Source organism: Musa acuminata, chromosome BXJ3-1, assembly GCF_036884655.1.
Source record: "Musa acuminata AAA Group cultivar baxijiao chromosome BXJ3-1, Cavendish_Baxijiao_AAA, whole genome shotgun sequence".
Lineage (NCBI taxonomy): Eukaryota > Viridiplantae > Streptophyta > Magnoliopsida > Zingiberales > Musaceae > Musa > Musa acuminata.
In genome coordinates, this window is record NC_088349.1 from 43,457,926 (window position 1) to 43,475,870 (window position 17,945).

The 17,945-nt window shown below is 34.1% G+C and overlaps 1 protein-coding gene across 16 annotated transcripts in view; it reads left to right on the plus strand.

Moving 5' to 3' along the window:
• The window catches only part of LOC103973708 (alpha-N-acetylglucosaminidase-like), an 86,286-nt gene extending 68,730 nt beyond the window's left edge, over window positions 1–17,556 (plus strand). For 7 of the 16 annotated variants that reach the window (XM_065137260.1, XM_065137263.1, XM_065137266.1 and 4 more), the window contains 9 exons: window positions 8,406–8,532; window positions 9,225–9,272; window positions 10,086–10,194; window positions 10,309–10,412; window positions 11,446–11,544; window positions 12,758–12,868; window positions 15,161–16,884; window positions 16,983–17,061; window positions 17,160–17,556. In XM_065137260.1, the coding sequence (XP_064993332.1) occupies window positions 8,406–8,532; window positions 9,225–9,272; window positions 10,086–10,194; window positions 10,309–10,412; window positions 11,446–11,544; window positions 12,758–12,868; window positions 15,161–15,262 (700 nt within the window). In that variant the 3' untranslated portion in view covers window positions 15,263–16,884; window positions 16,983–17,061; window positions 17,160–17,556. Of the gene's footprint in view, window positions 1–8,405; window positions 8,533–9,224; window positions 9,273–10,085; window positions 10,195–10,308; window positions 10,413–11,445; window positions 12,335–12,757; window positions 12,869–14,794; window positions 14,989–15,160; window positions 16,885–16,982; window positions 17,062–17,159 lie in introns of those variants that run through there. The other 9 variants (XM_065137262.1, XM_065137261.1, XM_065137269.1 and 6 more) reach the window with 9 other exon arrangements.
• Window positions 17,557–17,945: the final 389 nt, after the last annotated feature.

A 17,945-nucleotide genomic window follows, 5' to 3' on the forward strand; every position in this document is an offset into this window, starting at 1 on the left:
GGTATGTGTAAAATATTACTCCTCGGTTCATATACCACCCTCAAGTTGTGTAGACGAGACCAATGACTGCCGGACATCGTCGCCATCATCTATCGAGGCACTACTATCCCTGTTGCTGTCATGTCTCTAGATCGACTGAGTTGCTGAATGCGATTATGAAGGTGTCTCGTTGCCCAACTCGATTTTTTCCAATGATGTGAGTGATGCTACTTCCTTCCCCTTTGCCTTTGCACGCTGGGCGGACGATTGTGATCGTTTGGTGTTTGTAGTTCCTCGAGCAGTTTGACTCGATGTTGTTTGACTCCTACCACGTTGTGATCGAGGGGGATTTTCCAACTGCTGGGGTTGTGCTTCCTCTTCTTTTATTGCCTCATCAAGTAGAGGATCCTCTTGGTTCTTTGCTGCTTCAACCCAATCTAATATCAGCTCTGAATCTTCATCATAGAATTGGAGGTCGATGGGATCGATATCTGGTTCTTCTAGCTCCTTATCCAACTCAACACATCAAAACCTTAGCCGCATGTTATAATGGATATATACCAGTTTCTCTAACCATCTATACGAGAGTTTGTTGTAGACCTTCGTGTGAATCAATGCAAACATTGACCAATTATATTCATAACCACTAGATGTTATCATTTGTGAAAGTACACGAACGACAACCTTCCTTAAATGTGGTGCATCCCCTCTAAATTGTAGCCACCACTCCATTGCAAAAAGATATAAATAAGATTTTATTAGTATAACAAATAATTAACATCAAACATAATTGATAATCAATATGTGTAACTTTTTTTCACTAGGATCCATAGTGTAACAACATCATACAGCTACAATGTCGAAGAATGAACCAACTGTTTCTTGAAATAATCGACCCTCTATAAGAGCATCAGCTGCATCAGTAGTGTTTGGTAAGAGCTGATATATAGCATTTCGTAGTGTCGTTAGTAAATCATTTTGCATTCCGAGAGCATACCGATATTGAATTGTTGGGTTTAGATAATACGTTGCAAGACATTATTTTGTTTGTATGATTTTTTATTGTATAAAAAATAATAAATTAAATTATTTTGAATATGAATTTACCTTATGGATATCTTGATCCATATGAACTTCGGTCCGACAATCAATGATCCGTATGTATTGGTCGACCTTAAAATCATCTTTGAATGCTTTCCTGACCTCCTCTCTTGCTAAAATCAACATATATTTTTGATACGACATCTGTGGATGCTTGTCCATATTGACCTTATGGAGAACAATATAAAGTGGTTCCATACCTTTTATAATTTCTACTACGGTCTCCCAAAATCTAGAGGAAAGAATGGACTTTTCTATATTTTTTCCATTGCTCAATCTCGAATATCTGGAATCAAACCACTCTTGTGAGGTGACCATTGCCTTCAAGCCATGCCTTTTTTACTGTAATGACTTTAATGTAATAAAATTGGTAGTAAACCAAGTGACTCCAAGTTAGAGTATCTCACCGTTTACATACTTTTGCATTAAAGCGTATACCCAATGATGATTATATATAAACTTTGTAATTGATTGTGCTCGAGCTACACAATTCTTGACCATGTCCAGCTCATCAATATCCTTCGGCATTAGATCTATGCAATAAGCTACATATGGAGTCTAAAATAATGTTTTTCTTTTTTCATCAATTGCAAACCGACCTTCTTGAAATTCGCTCCATTGTCATTATTATTTGACCAACATACTGTGGTCCGATCTCCTCTACTATAGTGTCCATCAAGCTCTCAGTGTAGTTTGCATCTTGGATCTTTTCAAAAGCATTAACTGACTTATGAAACACCATCCTTCTGTTACAATAAATAAGAAAGTTGATGATACTCATTCTTGTTGGTCCTTTCCAACTATCACACATCAGTGTCAACCCCATATTCGTCCTATTGCCTCTTGAAGGATTTGATCCAATCCTTCACTTCTACCACCTCCTTCTCTAAGTGTACGTCGTGAATCTCCCTTGGTGTTGGTGGTTGGATCCTCGTGCCAGACTTTTGAATAGAAGAGATCATACTCTGATAATATGGACCTTGGGCTGTGTTGGCTTGAATCCTGTGGAAGTTGAACCATTTTAAAATTGCTTTTCCAATATCCCGTTTCTTTTCTTTTATGTATACATCATCAATCCATGACTGTTTCACTGTTTGTGGGGGATAGGTTTGCAGATCAATATCAACAATATTTGGTGTGGACCTCCTGCCAAGACCTCTCATAAAACCACGAAGTCCACCATACCTCATGCTACTAGTTCAGCCTAATTGAGGAGGAGCAGTTGGCTGTCTCATGCTGGCCGACCTTTGGATTCTACTACCACTGTCATGCTCCAATTATGAGTCAGGTCGTCGATGTCTCATTGCTTCATCGACCATATACTGATGCTCTAATAATGCACGAATCCCAACTATGAGATCCAGGTCGACTTCATCGTCGCAACCCTCATACTGATCATAAACTGGTTTCTGCGTAGCCCTATAATATTCTTCCTCAACTCTTGTCTTTATTTTTAATGTATCTTTCTTTTCTTGTTGTAGCTTGTTTTGAAATAATTTACGGATCTTCGTCGGAACCTTCTTGCATTTTGCAACATCAGGATACCCGTCGGCCAAATGCATCTTTACCCGAGTTATTGCTTCACCCTTGTCAATGTAGTCACAACAAATACACTACCAATGATGACGGTTCCCATCTATCTTTCGGGCATGAACCCATACATCATCATGTGGTTGTTCCTTTGATGCCATGATCCTATCAAATTTAAATCAAATATGCTATAAAGTATAAACATGTTGAATTGACCTAATATCGATCAAAAACCATTAAACACAGTATTAAATAATTTTATTAAATTATAACTAATCTTATTTTGCCATCATAAATATGTGAAATACATAAAAAAAGCATTAAATACATAATTTTAATCCAATATAGATCAAATTATGATAAAATCATCATTAGATACACTAATCACATAATTAACATGGTTAATGATCCACTCATTACTTCTCTTTCAACACTATAAATATGTTAAACACCTTAATAGGTATTAAAAACAATGAATTAAGCTAAAATCGATCAAATTTCGATTAAATCATCATTAAAATGACTAATTGCAGCATTAAATAATTTTAATAAAACCTAACTAATCCTATTTTACCATCATAAATATGTGAAATACATAAAAAAAGCATTAAATACATAATTTTGATCCAATATGGGTCAAATTACGATAAAATCATCATTAAATACATTAATCACCTCATTAACATAGTTAATTACTAACTAATTACTTCTCTTTCAACATTATAAACATGTCAAACACCCTAATAGGTATTAAAGATATTAAATTGACCCAAAATCGTCAAATTTTGATTAAATCATTATTAAAATGACTAATCATAGCTTTAAATAACTTTAATAAAACCTAATTAAACCTATTTTACCATCATAAATATGTCAAACACATAAAAGAAGCATTAAATATGTAATTTTGATTCAATATAGTTCAAATTACGATAAAATCATCATTAGATACACTAATCATATGATTAACATAGTTGATTACCCACTAATTACTTCTCTTTCAATACTATAAATATGTCAAACACCCTAATAGGTATTAAAGACATTGAATTGACGTAAAATCGATCAAATTTCGATTAAATCATCATTATAATGACTAATCGCAACATTCAATAACTTTAATAAAACCTAATTAAACTTATTTTACTATCATAAATATCTTTCAATATTTAATATGCATGAAATATAAATATTTGACTTAGTAAGTGTCTAATTTCGAATTAATCAATATTAAACACACTAATCATAATATTAAAGATCTTAATTACTCGCTAATTAAAGAAAGAGAATATATACCTCTTGATTAGAAAGTTCTTCTTCTTAATCTTCTCAAATTAGCCTTGATTCAATTCACAAATCATTATTTTGTAGAGTTTAGAAGAATGTAAATATGAGAAAAAAAGAGTTTGAGATAGTTTAAGAGAGTATGAGAGTGAAATGGAGTGAAATAGGGGAGAAGATGAGTTAAAAACCTATGAGAAAGGGACCGTTGGAGCACTCTTACCAAGTGGTAACAGTCGATTTCAACCGTTATCGATCCCGAGCGATAACGGTTGATTTCAATCGTTACCAAGCAATAACGGTCGAAATCGATCATTACTGAGCTGTGCCGGGCGGTAACGGCTGAAATTTCGATCGTTACTGCCTGAAATAAACTTGTATCGTCTGATATAGGGCGATGTTAAGCGTTCCGCCCGGTAGCAGGCGGTCCGCGTACCGATATGTTGTCGGACCGGTACATACCGTCCGTACTGGGCAGTATTATTCGAAACTGTAAACCTTGCAATAAACCCTGTTTTTTGTAATGGAAAGAATATTACACTTGGAGCTTAGGGCTTGGTTGTAAGGTCCCTTGCTTGCAAGAGTATGGAGCAAGAAGGTCTTGGAATGGATTTTAAGTCTTAACACTTTGCTACGGAGAAAGCTACTAGGGAACTATTATGGATTCAATCACCATAGAAAATAAGTTTTTTCATCTTACTGGAATATCATGAGATTTTGAGTTATCGTATTAAAGTACATATATTGATGAGCAATGGGGAGTGCACTAGGTTTTTGCCCTACTCCTAGTGAGGGAGAGTTATCTTTGAAAGATCAAGGCAGAACAAGTAAAGCTTTATATTAGGCCTATGTTACTTGAACATGATTCGTTTTAAAAAAGTGACTCATCTACAAGAGTTATTTAAGATGATTTTTGTTGCTAAATTTACCTAGACGTCATAATGGTCAGAGAATGGATGAGAAGGAAATCCCTTTTGCAAAGCTTTGTTTGTCCTTGCAGGTTATATTCTAAAGGATTCTCATAATGTTTTGTATACTTAAGGAATCATATTTAGGTCCAATGGTACTTTGATTGCTGTTAAAATTCTTAAAAAGGCAAAATTTTGGCTATGTTATAATGGCACACATTCATCTTACAAGCCTCAGAAGACACATGTTGGCAACTACATATGATTATACACATTTATCTAAAAGTAGTACGAAGAGTAATGATATTTATCAAACATTGTGTTTCTAGGTATTAGAAGGATACATAATCTATATCAAGTTAATTAATATTTTAATGCTTGGTCCTAATATACTAGGAGTTTGCATTAGGGTTTGTCGTGCCACTGTACCGTTCGGTATGGGCGGTATGTACTGGTCCGATAGGGGACTGATATGTAGATCATCCTGTACCAGGTGGTATATGCTAAATAATCCCGTATCACCCAATTGGGGTTTGTTTCAATCGGAACGGTCAAAATCAGACCATTACTGACCTGTACCGGTTGGTACATTTCAACTGTTACCGACCTGTTCTAATCGGTAATATTCCGTTACTGACCTGTACTAGTCGGTATTGACTGAGAACAATTGGATTTCGATTGTTACCAATGGACGACTCAGATCTAACCAGTTCCAATAGTCAAATCCATTTGAAAGGATTTTTAAACCCATTCTTTCCCCTCTTCCACCCCTTTTCATTATCTAAAGCTCTCCTACTTACTCAATCTCTTTCTCACTCACTTTTTTCTCTCATTCTCACATTTGCACTCTCTTAAAACTTTATAAAGCTGTGATTTATAGTCTGGATTAAGTTTGGAAGGCTAATTTAGGAGGATTAATATGTAAGTTAGAGGAAGAACTCTCTAATCAAAGTTATATATTTTTTCCTCAATTTTTATGATTTATGAGATAATTAAGCCCAAGGTTCGTAATTTCATACCGTACCGGAGTATCAAGCTCAGCTCAGTACGGTATGATACGAGTATATCATACGGTACGTATCGGTGTATCGCTCGGTATATATTTATATATATATTATTCAAAATTAAAATCCTTGATTAAGCCTGTTCTCAATGTCTAATATATTGTTTAAGGTCTTTATGATGATAAAATAGTGTTAATTAGGGAGTAATTAATAACTTTAATGTTGTGATTAAGATGTTGAATCAAGGATTTTAATTTTGAATAATACCGCCCGTATCAGGCGATACGTACTGGTCCGCCAATAGACCGATACACGAACTGCCCGCTACCGAGCGGTACCATCGATTGGGGTTGTTTCTGCCCTGTTACCACCCTAAATTAATCGTCACCGCTCGCTACCGGGTGGATTTAACCGAGGGAGAAGAAAGAAGAGGTGAACCTGGAGATCGGCGTCGCTCTCCCTCCTCGTCTGAGGTGATGAGGCCTTGGCATCGTCGGCGACTTCTCATCCGCGCGGGGAGAAGAATCCTCGGCGTCACGTGGTGAAGGAACCGAGCGTCGAGGCGGCGTTTCTTCTCCCCACGCAAGCAGAAGAAATGAGGCGACGAGGCAGAAGGAAATGGTTTCTTCTCCCCACCTTTTTCGCACGGGCAGAAAAGAGGCAACGTCAGAGAAAACGATTTTCTTTTATATATATATATATGTATATATATATAAACCGAGTGGGGAGAAGAAATCGAGGTTTCTTCTCCCTACATGCCAAAAAGGGTAACGAGGCAGTCACCCCTTTTTTTTTAACTTATATATATATATATACATATACATACATATATATATATATATACATATACAAGGTATGTAATTTCGTACCGTACCGGAGTTTCGACATTAGCTCGGTACGGTACGAAACTGAATACCGAGCGATATATCGTTCGGTATACCGCTCGGTATATATATATATATATATATATATATATATATATATATATATATATATATATATATATATATATATATATATATATATATATATATATATAATTCGGCGATGTCGCCTCGTTTATATATATATATATATACATATATATATATACATATATATATATACATATACATATATACATATACATATATATATATACATATATATATACATATATATATATAAATATATATTTGTATATAAAATATTTTTATAAAAGGTGACGTCACGTCGCCTCGTTTATATATATATATATATATATATATATATATATATATATATATATATATATATATATATATAAAGGCGATGTCGCCTCGGCGACGTTGCCTTAAAATTTGACATCGCGTCGCCTCAGTGACGTCGCCAAAAAAGGCAGAGCGACGTCGCCCTTTATAAAATATTTATATATTAATTTATATATAAATATTTATATATATTAATATATATATATATATTTCGTTCCGTCCGGTAACGGGTGGTCCGTGTATCGGAAAACTGACGGATCGGTACGTACCGCCCGTACTGGGCGGTATTATTCGAAATTGCATACCTTGTACATATACGTATATATATATACATATACATATATATATATATACATATACATATACATATACATGTATACATATACATGTATACATATATATACACATATATAAAACGAGGTTACATCGCCTTGGTTTTCTACCCGCATGGGGAGAAGAAATCGAGGTGTCTTCTCTCCACGCGCCAAAAAGGGCAACAAGGCACTCGTCCCTTTTTTTTTTTAGCGGTATATCTAAATCTATCTCTCGGTATACAGTATTGTATCGTACTAAGCGAATCTCGAAACTCCGGTATGGTACAAAATTTCAATCCTTGCGTTGAATAGTATTTTCCATCTTAAAACCCATAATATAATTTTTTTTATTTTTCAAAAATTTTTGAAGCTATTTTTTATCATTTTCCTATGTTGTTGGTATGCCCCGCCGTATCGACACATGGTACACTAGTATAGGGCAGTACATATCGTATTGCCGGTCAGTTGGTACACTGGTTTGGACCAGGATGGTGAACCCTGGTTTGAATAATGTCTACCTTTGCACTTTGGTGAAGATGTTTGAGATATGTGCAAAGAGCATTGCAATTCTACAATTTGCAGATTATGTTGCAGAAAAGAGGGAAAAAAAAGGTCAGACATAGTATTGTTCTGTTTTTTAGATTTGTTCTTTCCCTAATTGCAAAAGATATACTGAAAGCTCTTTTGGTTCATTGAACAAAATATGACAGTTTTAATACCTTAACAAGAAATCTAAAAATCCAATAGAGTGATAGACTAATAGTAGAGTTGAACTATTTTGTGAAACATGACACCACCCAGAAAGATAATCAATCAAGAATGCCAAGTTCTATTTGTGTTCTCCTTTTTCTTATTGTTGCTAGGAGAGACTAATTAAAGTTGTTAATTCTTCTAATTTATTAAAAAATAAAAAAGTATGCACACCTAGTTATGTGCTCTTATTGTTGATAGATAATTTATAAATTGTGTAAAAATGTATTAGTTTCAAAGATATCAATATACTTTTTTTTTTTACTTCAAAAGAAGTTCTGATCTTAATTACCTTCTGTTTCTTTTTAGTCTCTACAGTGATACATTTGATGAGAACACTCCACCTGTAGATGATCCAAAGTATATATCTTCCTTGGGTTCTGCAATATATAAAGGAATGCAAAGTGGTGATGATGATGCAATATGGCTCATGCAGGTATCATAAATTAGTTATTTCATAGGCACCATAGGTTGATATTATTCATCCTTTAATTACTCCAACACATGAATGAGGAGTTGACATCTTGAAGAGGGTTCTTTTTAAGTGTAGATATTGGTGGTCAATTTTTACAATTTAACAATTGATTAGTTTGGCAAACTTGGAAACTTGGTTTTAGATTTAATACATGTTAGCTAAAGCTGGGTTTCAGAACAAATAGATAGTTTGTTAATTTTTATCCCTGTTTCTATTGATCCAATTTGAACACTAAGAACTTATGTATCATGTAATAGATATTTTGTGATTAGAAATAATTTCAAGGTTATTGCTGAAGATGCATGCTATTGTACCATATTGGTTGCCAATGAATATTAAGCATTAAACAATCCTGGAGTAGGAAGCTTTTCCTATTTCAGTTAGATGATGCCTAGTGATTATTTGAGTTTCTTGTGGTTTTATAATAAACAGATATCAACATTTTATGAGGCATGATACCCTCATTATCATGTGTGGGCACCTTGTTGGGGTGATACATGCTACTTTGCATTAGCCAACATATACAATATGCCAGTTCCTTTAATTTTTTTTTCCATGAATTAATAGATTTTAGGCTTCTTTCATGGTCAAGCGTGATGCTCTTGGTTTCAAAGTAACATCAAATAATCTTTTTGGGTTCTAAACTTCTACAGGGTTGGTTATTTTCATATGACCCATTCTGGAAACCACCTCAGATGAAGGTAGTGTTTTTGTTGACCTGCTAGTTTAGATTTTATTAATACTTATCTCCGTCATTATCTTATTATTTACTTGAAATTCTGTGTTCATGTCCATTTTATACCAAATACGTTTGATACCTATGTTAATCCTTATAATAAAGTTTTCCTTGATTTGCAATTATGTTACAAATGTTCTTGTATATGGAGGTTGGCAAAATCATGGGATCAATTTAGAAATATCATGTGTGCTTATTTAATATACTATGACAACGAATAAAATGGCATATGATTTGAGAATTTGTTTTATGATGATCATTTGTATAAATTTTAGTAGGCCATCTTTTGAACTGATTTATAGGTTTATAACTAGGATGAGATTGTAAATAAGATGTTCTCAAGAAGTGAGAGATCGGCATTGAAGAATGCTTATCAAGTATCTCTGGATTGATTTAATTGAAGGCAAACAAGAAAAGAAAGCATATGGTCCTATCAACTGCAAAACTGCATCACACAATGTAATATTGAATAACTATTTGGGATTGAATTTGTCGATCATTTCCTGTCACTTGACTATATAGAGTTTTCTTGAACTACATCAACGCTATTGTTTCTGGTGCATCAAAACTTTTTTTTCTCGATATTGGCACAATTTTTTATAGTTATCTGCACCATGTTTTGACAGTAGAAGTGATGTTAAACTTATGCTATCATCAGAACTAGTTACTTCTAAGTTGTTATCATTGTTAGGCTTATACCATCATAAGATGTTAAACTTACAAATTGTTGCCACAATTTGGTTCAGAACCTGCAATTTAACTTTTCTTTTATTGTTAGGCTCTCTTGCATTCAGTTCCAATTGGGCGGATGGTAGTTCTTGATCTATTCGCTGAAGTAAAACCAATATGGGTTAAATCAAAACAGTTTTATGGTGTTCCATACATCTGGAAAGTTCTCTGTTTCTCAAAATGTTGGTTTTCGTTAATTTTCTTGTAGCAATATGTAAAGATTCCTTTTTTCCATAATCTTGATCAGCAGCAACTTATATTAATTTTCTGCAGGTGCATGCTACACAATTTTGCTGGAAATATTGAGATGTATGGTATTCTCGATGCAATTGCACTTGGACCTATTGAAGCTCGTACAAGTGAAAATTCAACCATGGTTAGTTGCCCTTTTGTGGTACTTAAAATATAATTTATTATGTGCAGCTTATTTTGTGATACATGGTACCTAGTCCCAGGGTTTTTAATTTCAAATAATACTGTCTGGTACGAGCGATACGTACCGGTCTGATAGCATACCGGTACATGGACTGCTCGCTATTGGGCGGAACACTCAATATCGACCCGTATCGGATGATACAGGGGCATATCGAATAGTAACAATTGAAATTTCGATCATTATCGCCCAGCACAGTTACCGCTCGACATAGCACGGTAACGGTTGATTTCGACCGTTACCTACATTTTTTTTCCTTTCTAACCATTATTTGGGCTAGTTCCACATTGTGAATTTGCTGATTATGCCAAATGTTATCAAGGTTCAACAGCTTAAAACATGCCATTACAGTGGTTAGTGTTGTGCTTCTGACCAGTGATATAGGATTGTTGGAATTTGTTATTTTAGTTCACTAGTGAGTTAAAATTATTCCTTAATCTAGGTGTGGTAGCCATAATTTATTTATATAGTTTATTATATTATTTCTTGCATCTCTAGAAAATTACTGGGAAATGTTTGAATATATAAACACCATTTTATGACAGTGTTCACAATTTTAATTTTGTAAAATCTGTAGTGAATCACATCTCATGTTTTCACTATGAAAATGATTGGTGAAGCACGAACAAAATCTGTGCTATCTGTTAAAGGAACTCTTATAAACTGGTAGTGTCAATCTTTTTCTCAAACATATCTTTATTATTCAAAAAATATATTTTTCGGTGCTGAAGCCTTTTTGTGAGCATCAAAGGATATGACTTTGACTACTTGGATAAAGTAAAGTTTGTTTTAGCTAAAAAAATGTTCCCTGTCTCTTTCAACAAGTAAAAGTTGTAGCAAAATTTGTTGTGATTTCTATTATAAGTTATGGAATTTAGAAGGAGCTATATATTAATATCATCTCTTAATCCATATATATCCTTGAGGAATATCATTGGTATGTTTTATGTTTGTCTAATATTTCGCTGGTCTAAAGGTTGGCGTTGGAATGTCTATGGAAGGCATTGAGCAAAATCCTGTTGTTTATGATCTGATGTCTGAAATGGCATTTCATCATAAACCAGTAGATGTCAAGGTAATATTTACTTTTGTGTACCCATCTCTTTACCTTATTGAATACCACCCACATGTTTTAAGCTATAATTTTCCTTTCTTGCCTCCTATATGGTGTAATGTATAAATTGAAGATATCCTATAGGTTAGTTACATAGAATAAGTTCAAATAGTTTTCCCAAACAGGTACATATATAATTTAAGATTCTTTTTTCGGTTCAGCAGTTAAGTAGTTCCTGCTTCAATGGCAGATTAAGTCTAGTAATCTATAAACTAGAATAGTATCACTAGAAAAGAAATTTAATTAAAATTTGGAACTTTGTGAAGGACAATATCAAGTTAAATGCATTTTTGTTGTATTGGGCAAATAGGAATTTAATTTTGATTTATTTATTGTAGGTCAAATTGCATTAGCTGTAGATTAAACCTTGCCTTGTGAACAAAATTTTGGCCAAATGTGATCTCAGATGGAGCATGTTTCTTTTCTTTGTGCATGTGTTTTGATTGTACAAATGTGATTTGCGTATCTGTTTATGGGTTTTCACTTCTTCACTTTGCCTACTTTCTTTTTGATCCTTCATTTAACCTTTGTTAGGTCGGATACATTTAAATATGTCCAGCTGGCAAGGTACTTGACCTATTTCTGGGTTTTTATGCATCATTTTTAATATTGAGGAGCTTAGGTGGTCATTTTTTGGTAGAACAAAATGTAGCATTTTCTTTCTGTTCTAGGATATATAATCCGCTTATTGCCATTCTTCCAATTATGTAGCAAGATATAGTTTCTTAGTCATCATGCAAACTCAGCAAAATAGTTTGTTCCATCAATTCAGGACAGCTTAGTAATTGGATTTCAGAATCTGATAATAGTTAAAAGCATGCCTATTTTTACTTGTGGAAAAAGAATAATGGAACTAGAAGCTCAATGAGGAAGAATCACAATGTGAAAAAAGATCCATATTTCACTTTTAGCAGATTTATTTGGTAGAAATAATTAGATCATCTAGTTTGATTGTTGCCTAAATTTCCTACAACTAACATTCTCTTTTGTTCTTTGTCAATGAACAATTTTAGTTGAGAAGTAAATTTGGTGGAATTTTAATGATGTAGAATTCATTATATACATTGTTAAGTGATAAACATATGAAAGCTTGATTTACTGACTGATTATTTCAAAATTTAGATCAGACCCATCAAGAAATGTTTTGGCTTTTCTTTTATCATTTTCTTTTCAGATCTGGGTTGACTTATATGCAACAAGGAGATATGGAAGGTCTGTTCCAGCACTACAAGACGCCTGGCAGATACTATATCATACTCTATATAATTGCACAGATGGTGCCTATGTGAGTTTAATCTTTGTTTTCTCTATTGTAGGCTAATTTATGACTCATAGTAGATCCTTATTATCCACATATAAACTTCATATTCATCTAAAGGTTTTCAGAGTCGAATCTTCTTGCTTGAAATGTGGTGCATTGTGGCTTTAGAAAACTAACCATTCTGAGTGTTCACTACAAAAGATGATTCCTTTTTTTGTAAATTATGGTTTTTGATAAAATTATGTACCACTTTTGAATCAAGCAAACTTGAGGTCATTTTTTGTCATTGCTCTACTTGGATATACCAAACATAGGGTTTAGTTAAGTCTTCGTGACCAAAGTTGACGGCTTTGGGAGGGATATAATTGTTCACAGGAGGTTACAATCTAGGATTGCAAAAAGAGAGTTCAAATACAAATAATTCTTCTTCCATAATTTTGTCAATTGCCAATAGAAGTCACAGTCTATGAATGCCAAAGATCATTTGTATGCATGCAACCAAGAAAGTAAATGTCCATAAGGACTCCATATTTCTTTTACTTTCTTTAAAATTAGGATCAGGAAAAGCAAATCCAATTGTCTTCTTTTGATAATAAGAAACTTGACAGTTGACACAATAACACCAAATAAGTCAAAAGACGAAGATATTATGAAAGCTTGCCACCATCGGTGGTGATCACATTGAAGTGATCAAGAACCATAAAGGTACCAGTAAGGAAAATCGTTTAATATTTGATCACTTGAATTAATCATTACTTTGTCAATTGGTTCAATAATAGCACAATTAGATATTGCCCTATATTGACTTTTTAGTTCAAAAGATCATGATGTTTTAAGCTGCTTTAGTTGCAGCATCACTACTGGTAACTTCAATGTTTTCTATCCTTATTGGGTTTGGTATTCAGAGAAACACTTGGATTTTAGTAAAAACGGAGATCTACACTCTTCCTCTCTGACAACAGCAGAAAGAATGCTTCAACTTAAGTCCGAGGAATCAAAGAGATTTTACCATTGATGTTGATAATACATCAATGATGGTACTTACAAACCTGGCTTTAGATTAATTACTTTCTAGATAAAGGTTGATGAGCAAATTATAACAAAAACTATTTTCATTTGGAAAGCAAATATCAAAGGCATGAAAAAAAAAAATCAGCTTTTGGATGTTTTATATAATTATGCGAAGGTTATTCAGTTTTTGAGCCAATGGTAGCTTTCATTTACGAAATTATTTCTTGATTTGTACAAAACTTAAGACTCTAGAATTTTCTTATTGAAGAACAAAATAAAAGAAACATAAAATCCTATTTTCCTAATCGTAGTTGTCTCATTTGATAATCTTTGAATTACTTCTACTCAAGGATCACCGTTTTGGGTACTGGACCCATTTTGGTAATCTGCTCAGACTAGTACATATCAATCAGTACTGGTGTACTGTGTGTATCGGTGTTCTGGAGAAGAAGAAAAAGGAGAAGAAGAAGGGGTGGTAGAGGAAGAGGAGGGAGGAGGAAGGAGGTAGGAGGAAAGAAGAAGAGGAGATGGTGAAGAGGAGGAAGAGGAAGAGGAAAATGGGCATTCCTATGAGAAGCAATTAGGCCAAAGGTGGTGTTTGGTGGTGGTGTGCAGTGAGGCCATGGTGTGCCTGAGAAGTGGAGGTCACCTTGAGAAGCAAAGGTTGCGCTGTGCGTGAGAAACAATTAGGGTAGTTTCCTTATATATGGATGAACTGAATCGCCCTAAACAGGGGCGGTCTGCATACCACATACCAGTTGATATCTGAACCAGTACATGCTGCCTGTTTCGTATCAGTCTAAGTGAAACACGTCATTTGCTTCTACATCTTTTCATCTGTTTTCTTATTCTCTTTATTATCATTTTACTTTTCTTCCTTATCTTCTTTGTTACGGCCTTTATCTTTACTATTGGTCATGATGGTTAATGTCCCAGCAGAGCATTAGAAATCTTTGGCCGCTTTTATAAGCAGAGGCAAAGAAAGAGGTGCTGAGAGCTAAAAGACCAAAGAGAGAGAATTTCATGATCAAGGGCATTAGAAACTTAAAGTTTGCTTGTGATTGGATTGCGCAACTAGACCATAGTCCAAATTGAAGTGGTTCAAGCTAAGCTTTCTTCCAGATTCTAATGGGTAAACCATTGCTTGAATTGGTTTAAATTACCACATGAAATTACAGTTTTACCTCTTTGAGATTATTATCATTAATTAAGTGCATCACTTTTGGTGCTTTCGTGCATTTACTTACCAGTTATTAGTTCTAATGCTTTTTGATGTATCTATATGTCTCAACCGCTCAACAACAGGACAAAAATCGAGATGTAATTGTTGCATTTCCAGATGTTGATCCATCTGTCATATTGATACCAGAGATATTTGAAGAGAGAAAGCTTGTGCATTTTAGTTGACAATTATCAGAAAGAGAGCCACTGAAGGAAACAGCTAATTCTTATGATCAACCACATTTATGGTATTCAACTGCTGATGTCACACGCGCATTAGTTCTTTTCCTAGAAAATGGGTATGATGTATCAGATAGCCAGACTTTCAGGTGATTTGCGATTCATTTGTTTTAGCGTAAAGCTTGCCATGACTAGAGCAAGGAATTGAAACACACTCTGATAGTTATCTGCTTATATGTTAGACTTGCATAATGCTGGTATCTCTCTTCCATCCACATCTCTGACATATTACTGGTATTTATATGCTAGACTTGCATAAAGCTTGCCATGACTAGAGCAAGGAATTCAAACACACTGTGTTAGTTATTTGCTTATATGTTAGACTTGCATATTGCTGGTATTCATCTCTTCCATCTAAATCAGCATATTTGCATCTTAATATTAGTTTCAAAAGCAGCTGAAATTTGACTGATGGTAGTGGCAAAATCCAAGTAGAGTTCTGATTTGACAGGTTTAAGCAATGTACATTGGTAGACGGTTGTGGTTCTGTAACTGCAAAATTATGATGAGTCAATTGCTCAGTGATACTTTTGGATGAAGTCAGTATATTTTCCTTTCCTTCTTATTCCCCCTCTTTTTGTCTTTTTATCTCTTATTTGTTCTATTTTTCCAATTACTAGGTGACTAAGATGTCTTTGTTTCTAAAACAAGATCTTGTACATGTTGCTAGAAAATGAGGTTTTGCATGTGAATTTGGTCTTTGGTCCTTAGCAGGTGTGAAACTGGCATGATATGCAACATTGAGGCTTAGATCGTCCCAACCACTTACTAAATCATTGTCCAATAACCAATTTTCTTTTATGGTTAAAGATACTTCCTTTCTCATGTAAATTTACATTGTTCATAGTTCATACTTCATATTGCTCTCAATGTCCATGATTGCAAGTTCTTTATCCAGTTGTACATTATTTTATGACAATGAAAGCTTATCAAGTTATAACCCATATAAAGCAGTCTAGACTACAGCTCCATGACTAGAATTGGCTTGTGTTTGTTATGATACATGTAAATTTTTGCTGCTTCAATGGGTATGACTCTTTCTATCAATTCTTGTTGTTCTCATGTGATAAACTTAACGGATAATTATATAAAATGATAAATATTGTAAATTATCTGCATCCTTATCCATTTTTTCTCCCTTTCTTCCACATAAAAATATTATACAGTTCAATATTATCATAAAGTCAGCTACAAACAATATTATACAGTTCAAATATTTATTCCCATCAATAATAAATTTTTGTAAATCATGTCAATATTAGGAGCTTTTAACATGCAACTATATTTTGATAATGGATCTTATATGAATTTTAGTTTCCTATTATTCCATATATGATCTCGTGGATCTCACCCGTCAGGCATTAGCAAAGTATGCAAACAAAGTATTCTTGAAGATTATAGAAGGATACCAACTCAGTAATTTAAAACAAGTGACCATATATAGCCAGCACTTTCTTGACCTTATGAAAGAGCTGGACATGCTTTTGTCATGTCATGATGGATTTCTGCTTGGACCCTGGTTGGAAAGTGCCAAACGCCTTGCAAGAGACCCAGAACAGGAGCAACAGGTAAGATTCTTGTTGTCACCTGTTTGCCCTCCTCAAATTTGAATACTTGTATGCCTATTTAAGTAGGATTCTGCCATTGTCATGCTTCTATGGTGCAGTTTGAATGGAATGCAAGGACTCAAGTAACCATGTGGTTTGATAACACTGAGACTGAAGCTAGTTTGCTTCGTGATTATGGTACATACAAATGCAGAAACAATTTTCTTTATACCCTTTACTTTGGTGTCATCAATCTGTTTTAATGTAATACTCTTGCGACAATCTCATTTGTGCAGGAAACAAGTACTAGAGTGGTCTTCTACTAGACTACTATGGGCCAAGAGCATCTATATATTTCAAGTACATGATAGACAGCTTGGTGAAGGGGGAGAGTTTCCCATTAGAAGACTGGAGGAGGGACTGGATAGGCCTTACCAACAAGTGGCAAAGCAGTAGAAATTTGTTTCCAGTGAAAGCTTCTGATGATGCTCTAAATATATCTCGATGGCTATATGACAAGTATTTATGTACTGATAACTTGCAATCACTTTATATGGGTTCAAACTATGATGAAGCTGCTAATTTTGTGATCTTTTATGTTTGACACACAATCTCCTGATGATAATTTCGTTCCCAAAGTTCAAAAGAATCTTATTGCCTTGCTTTTTTTATCAAAGCAATTATGTTATGAGTTGTTTGTTCCATAATGGATTCCTAATCTATTTGTCGAGAAGGCATTGTCTAGGCAATGATATGTCAATTTGCCACAATTTGAGTTTCTTATTACTCTGTAACACCAGAGTCAACTTAGTACTTATGAGCACTTAATATGTTTGGTGTTCTCACTGTTTATGGACTATGGACATTTCAAAATATATTAATGGGAACTTTTAGTACCAAACAAGAAGTTAATCATTTTTTATGATAAATGCTATTGTTGACTACTGCAATAATTTTAATTTCTTTTGAGTTTCCTGACACCTGAACCGACATAGACCAAACTTACCAGAATTGTCATGGGCACTGTCAAGCTACAGCACTTTTAATTCAGTTTTCAAAGCATGCTTGTGACTTATGGGCAT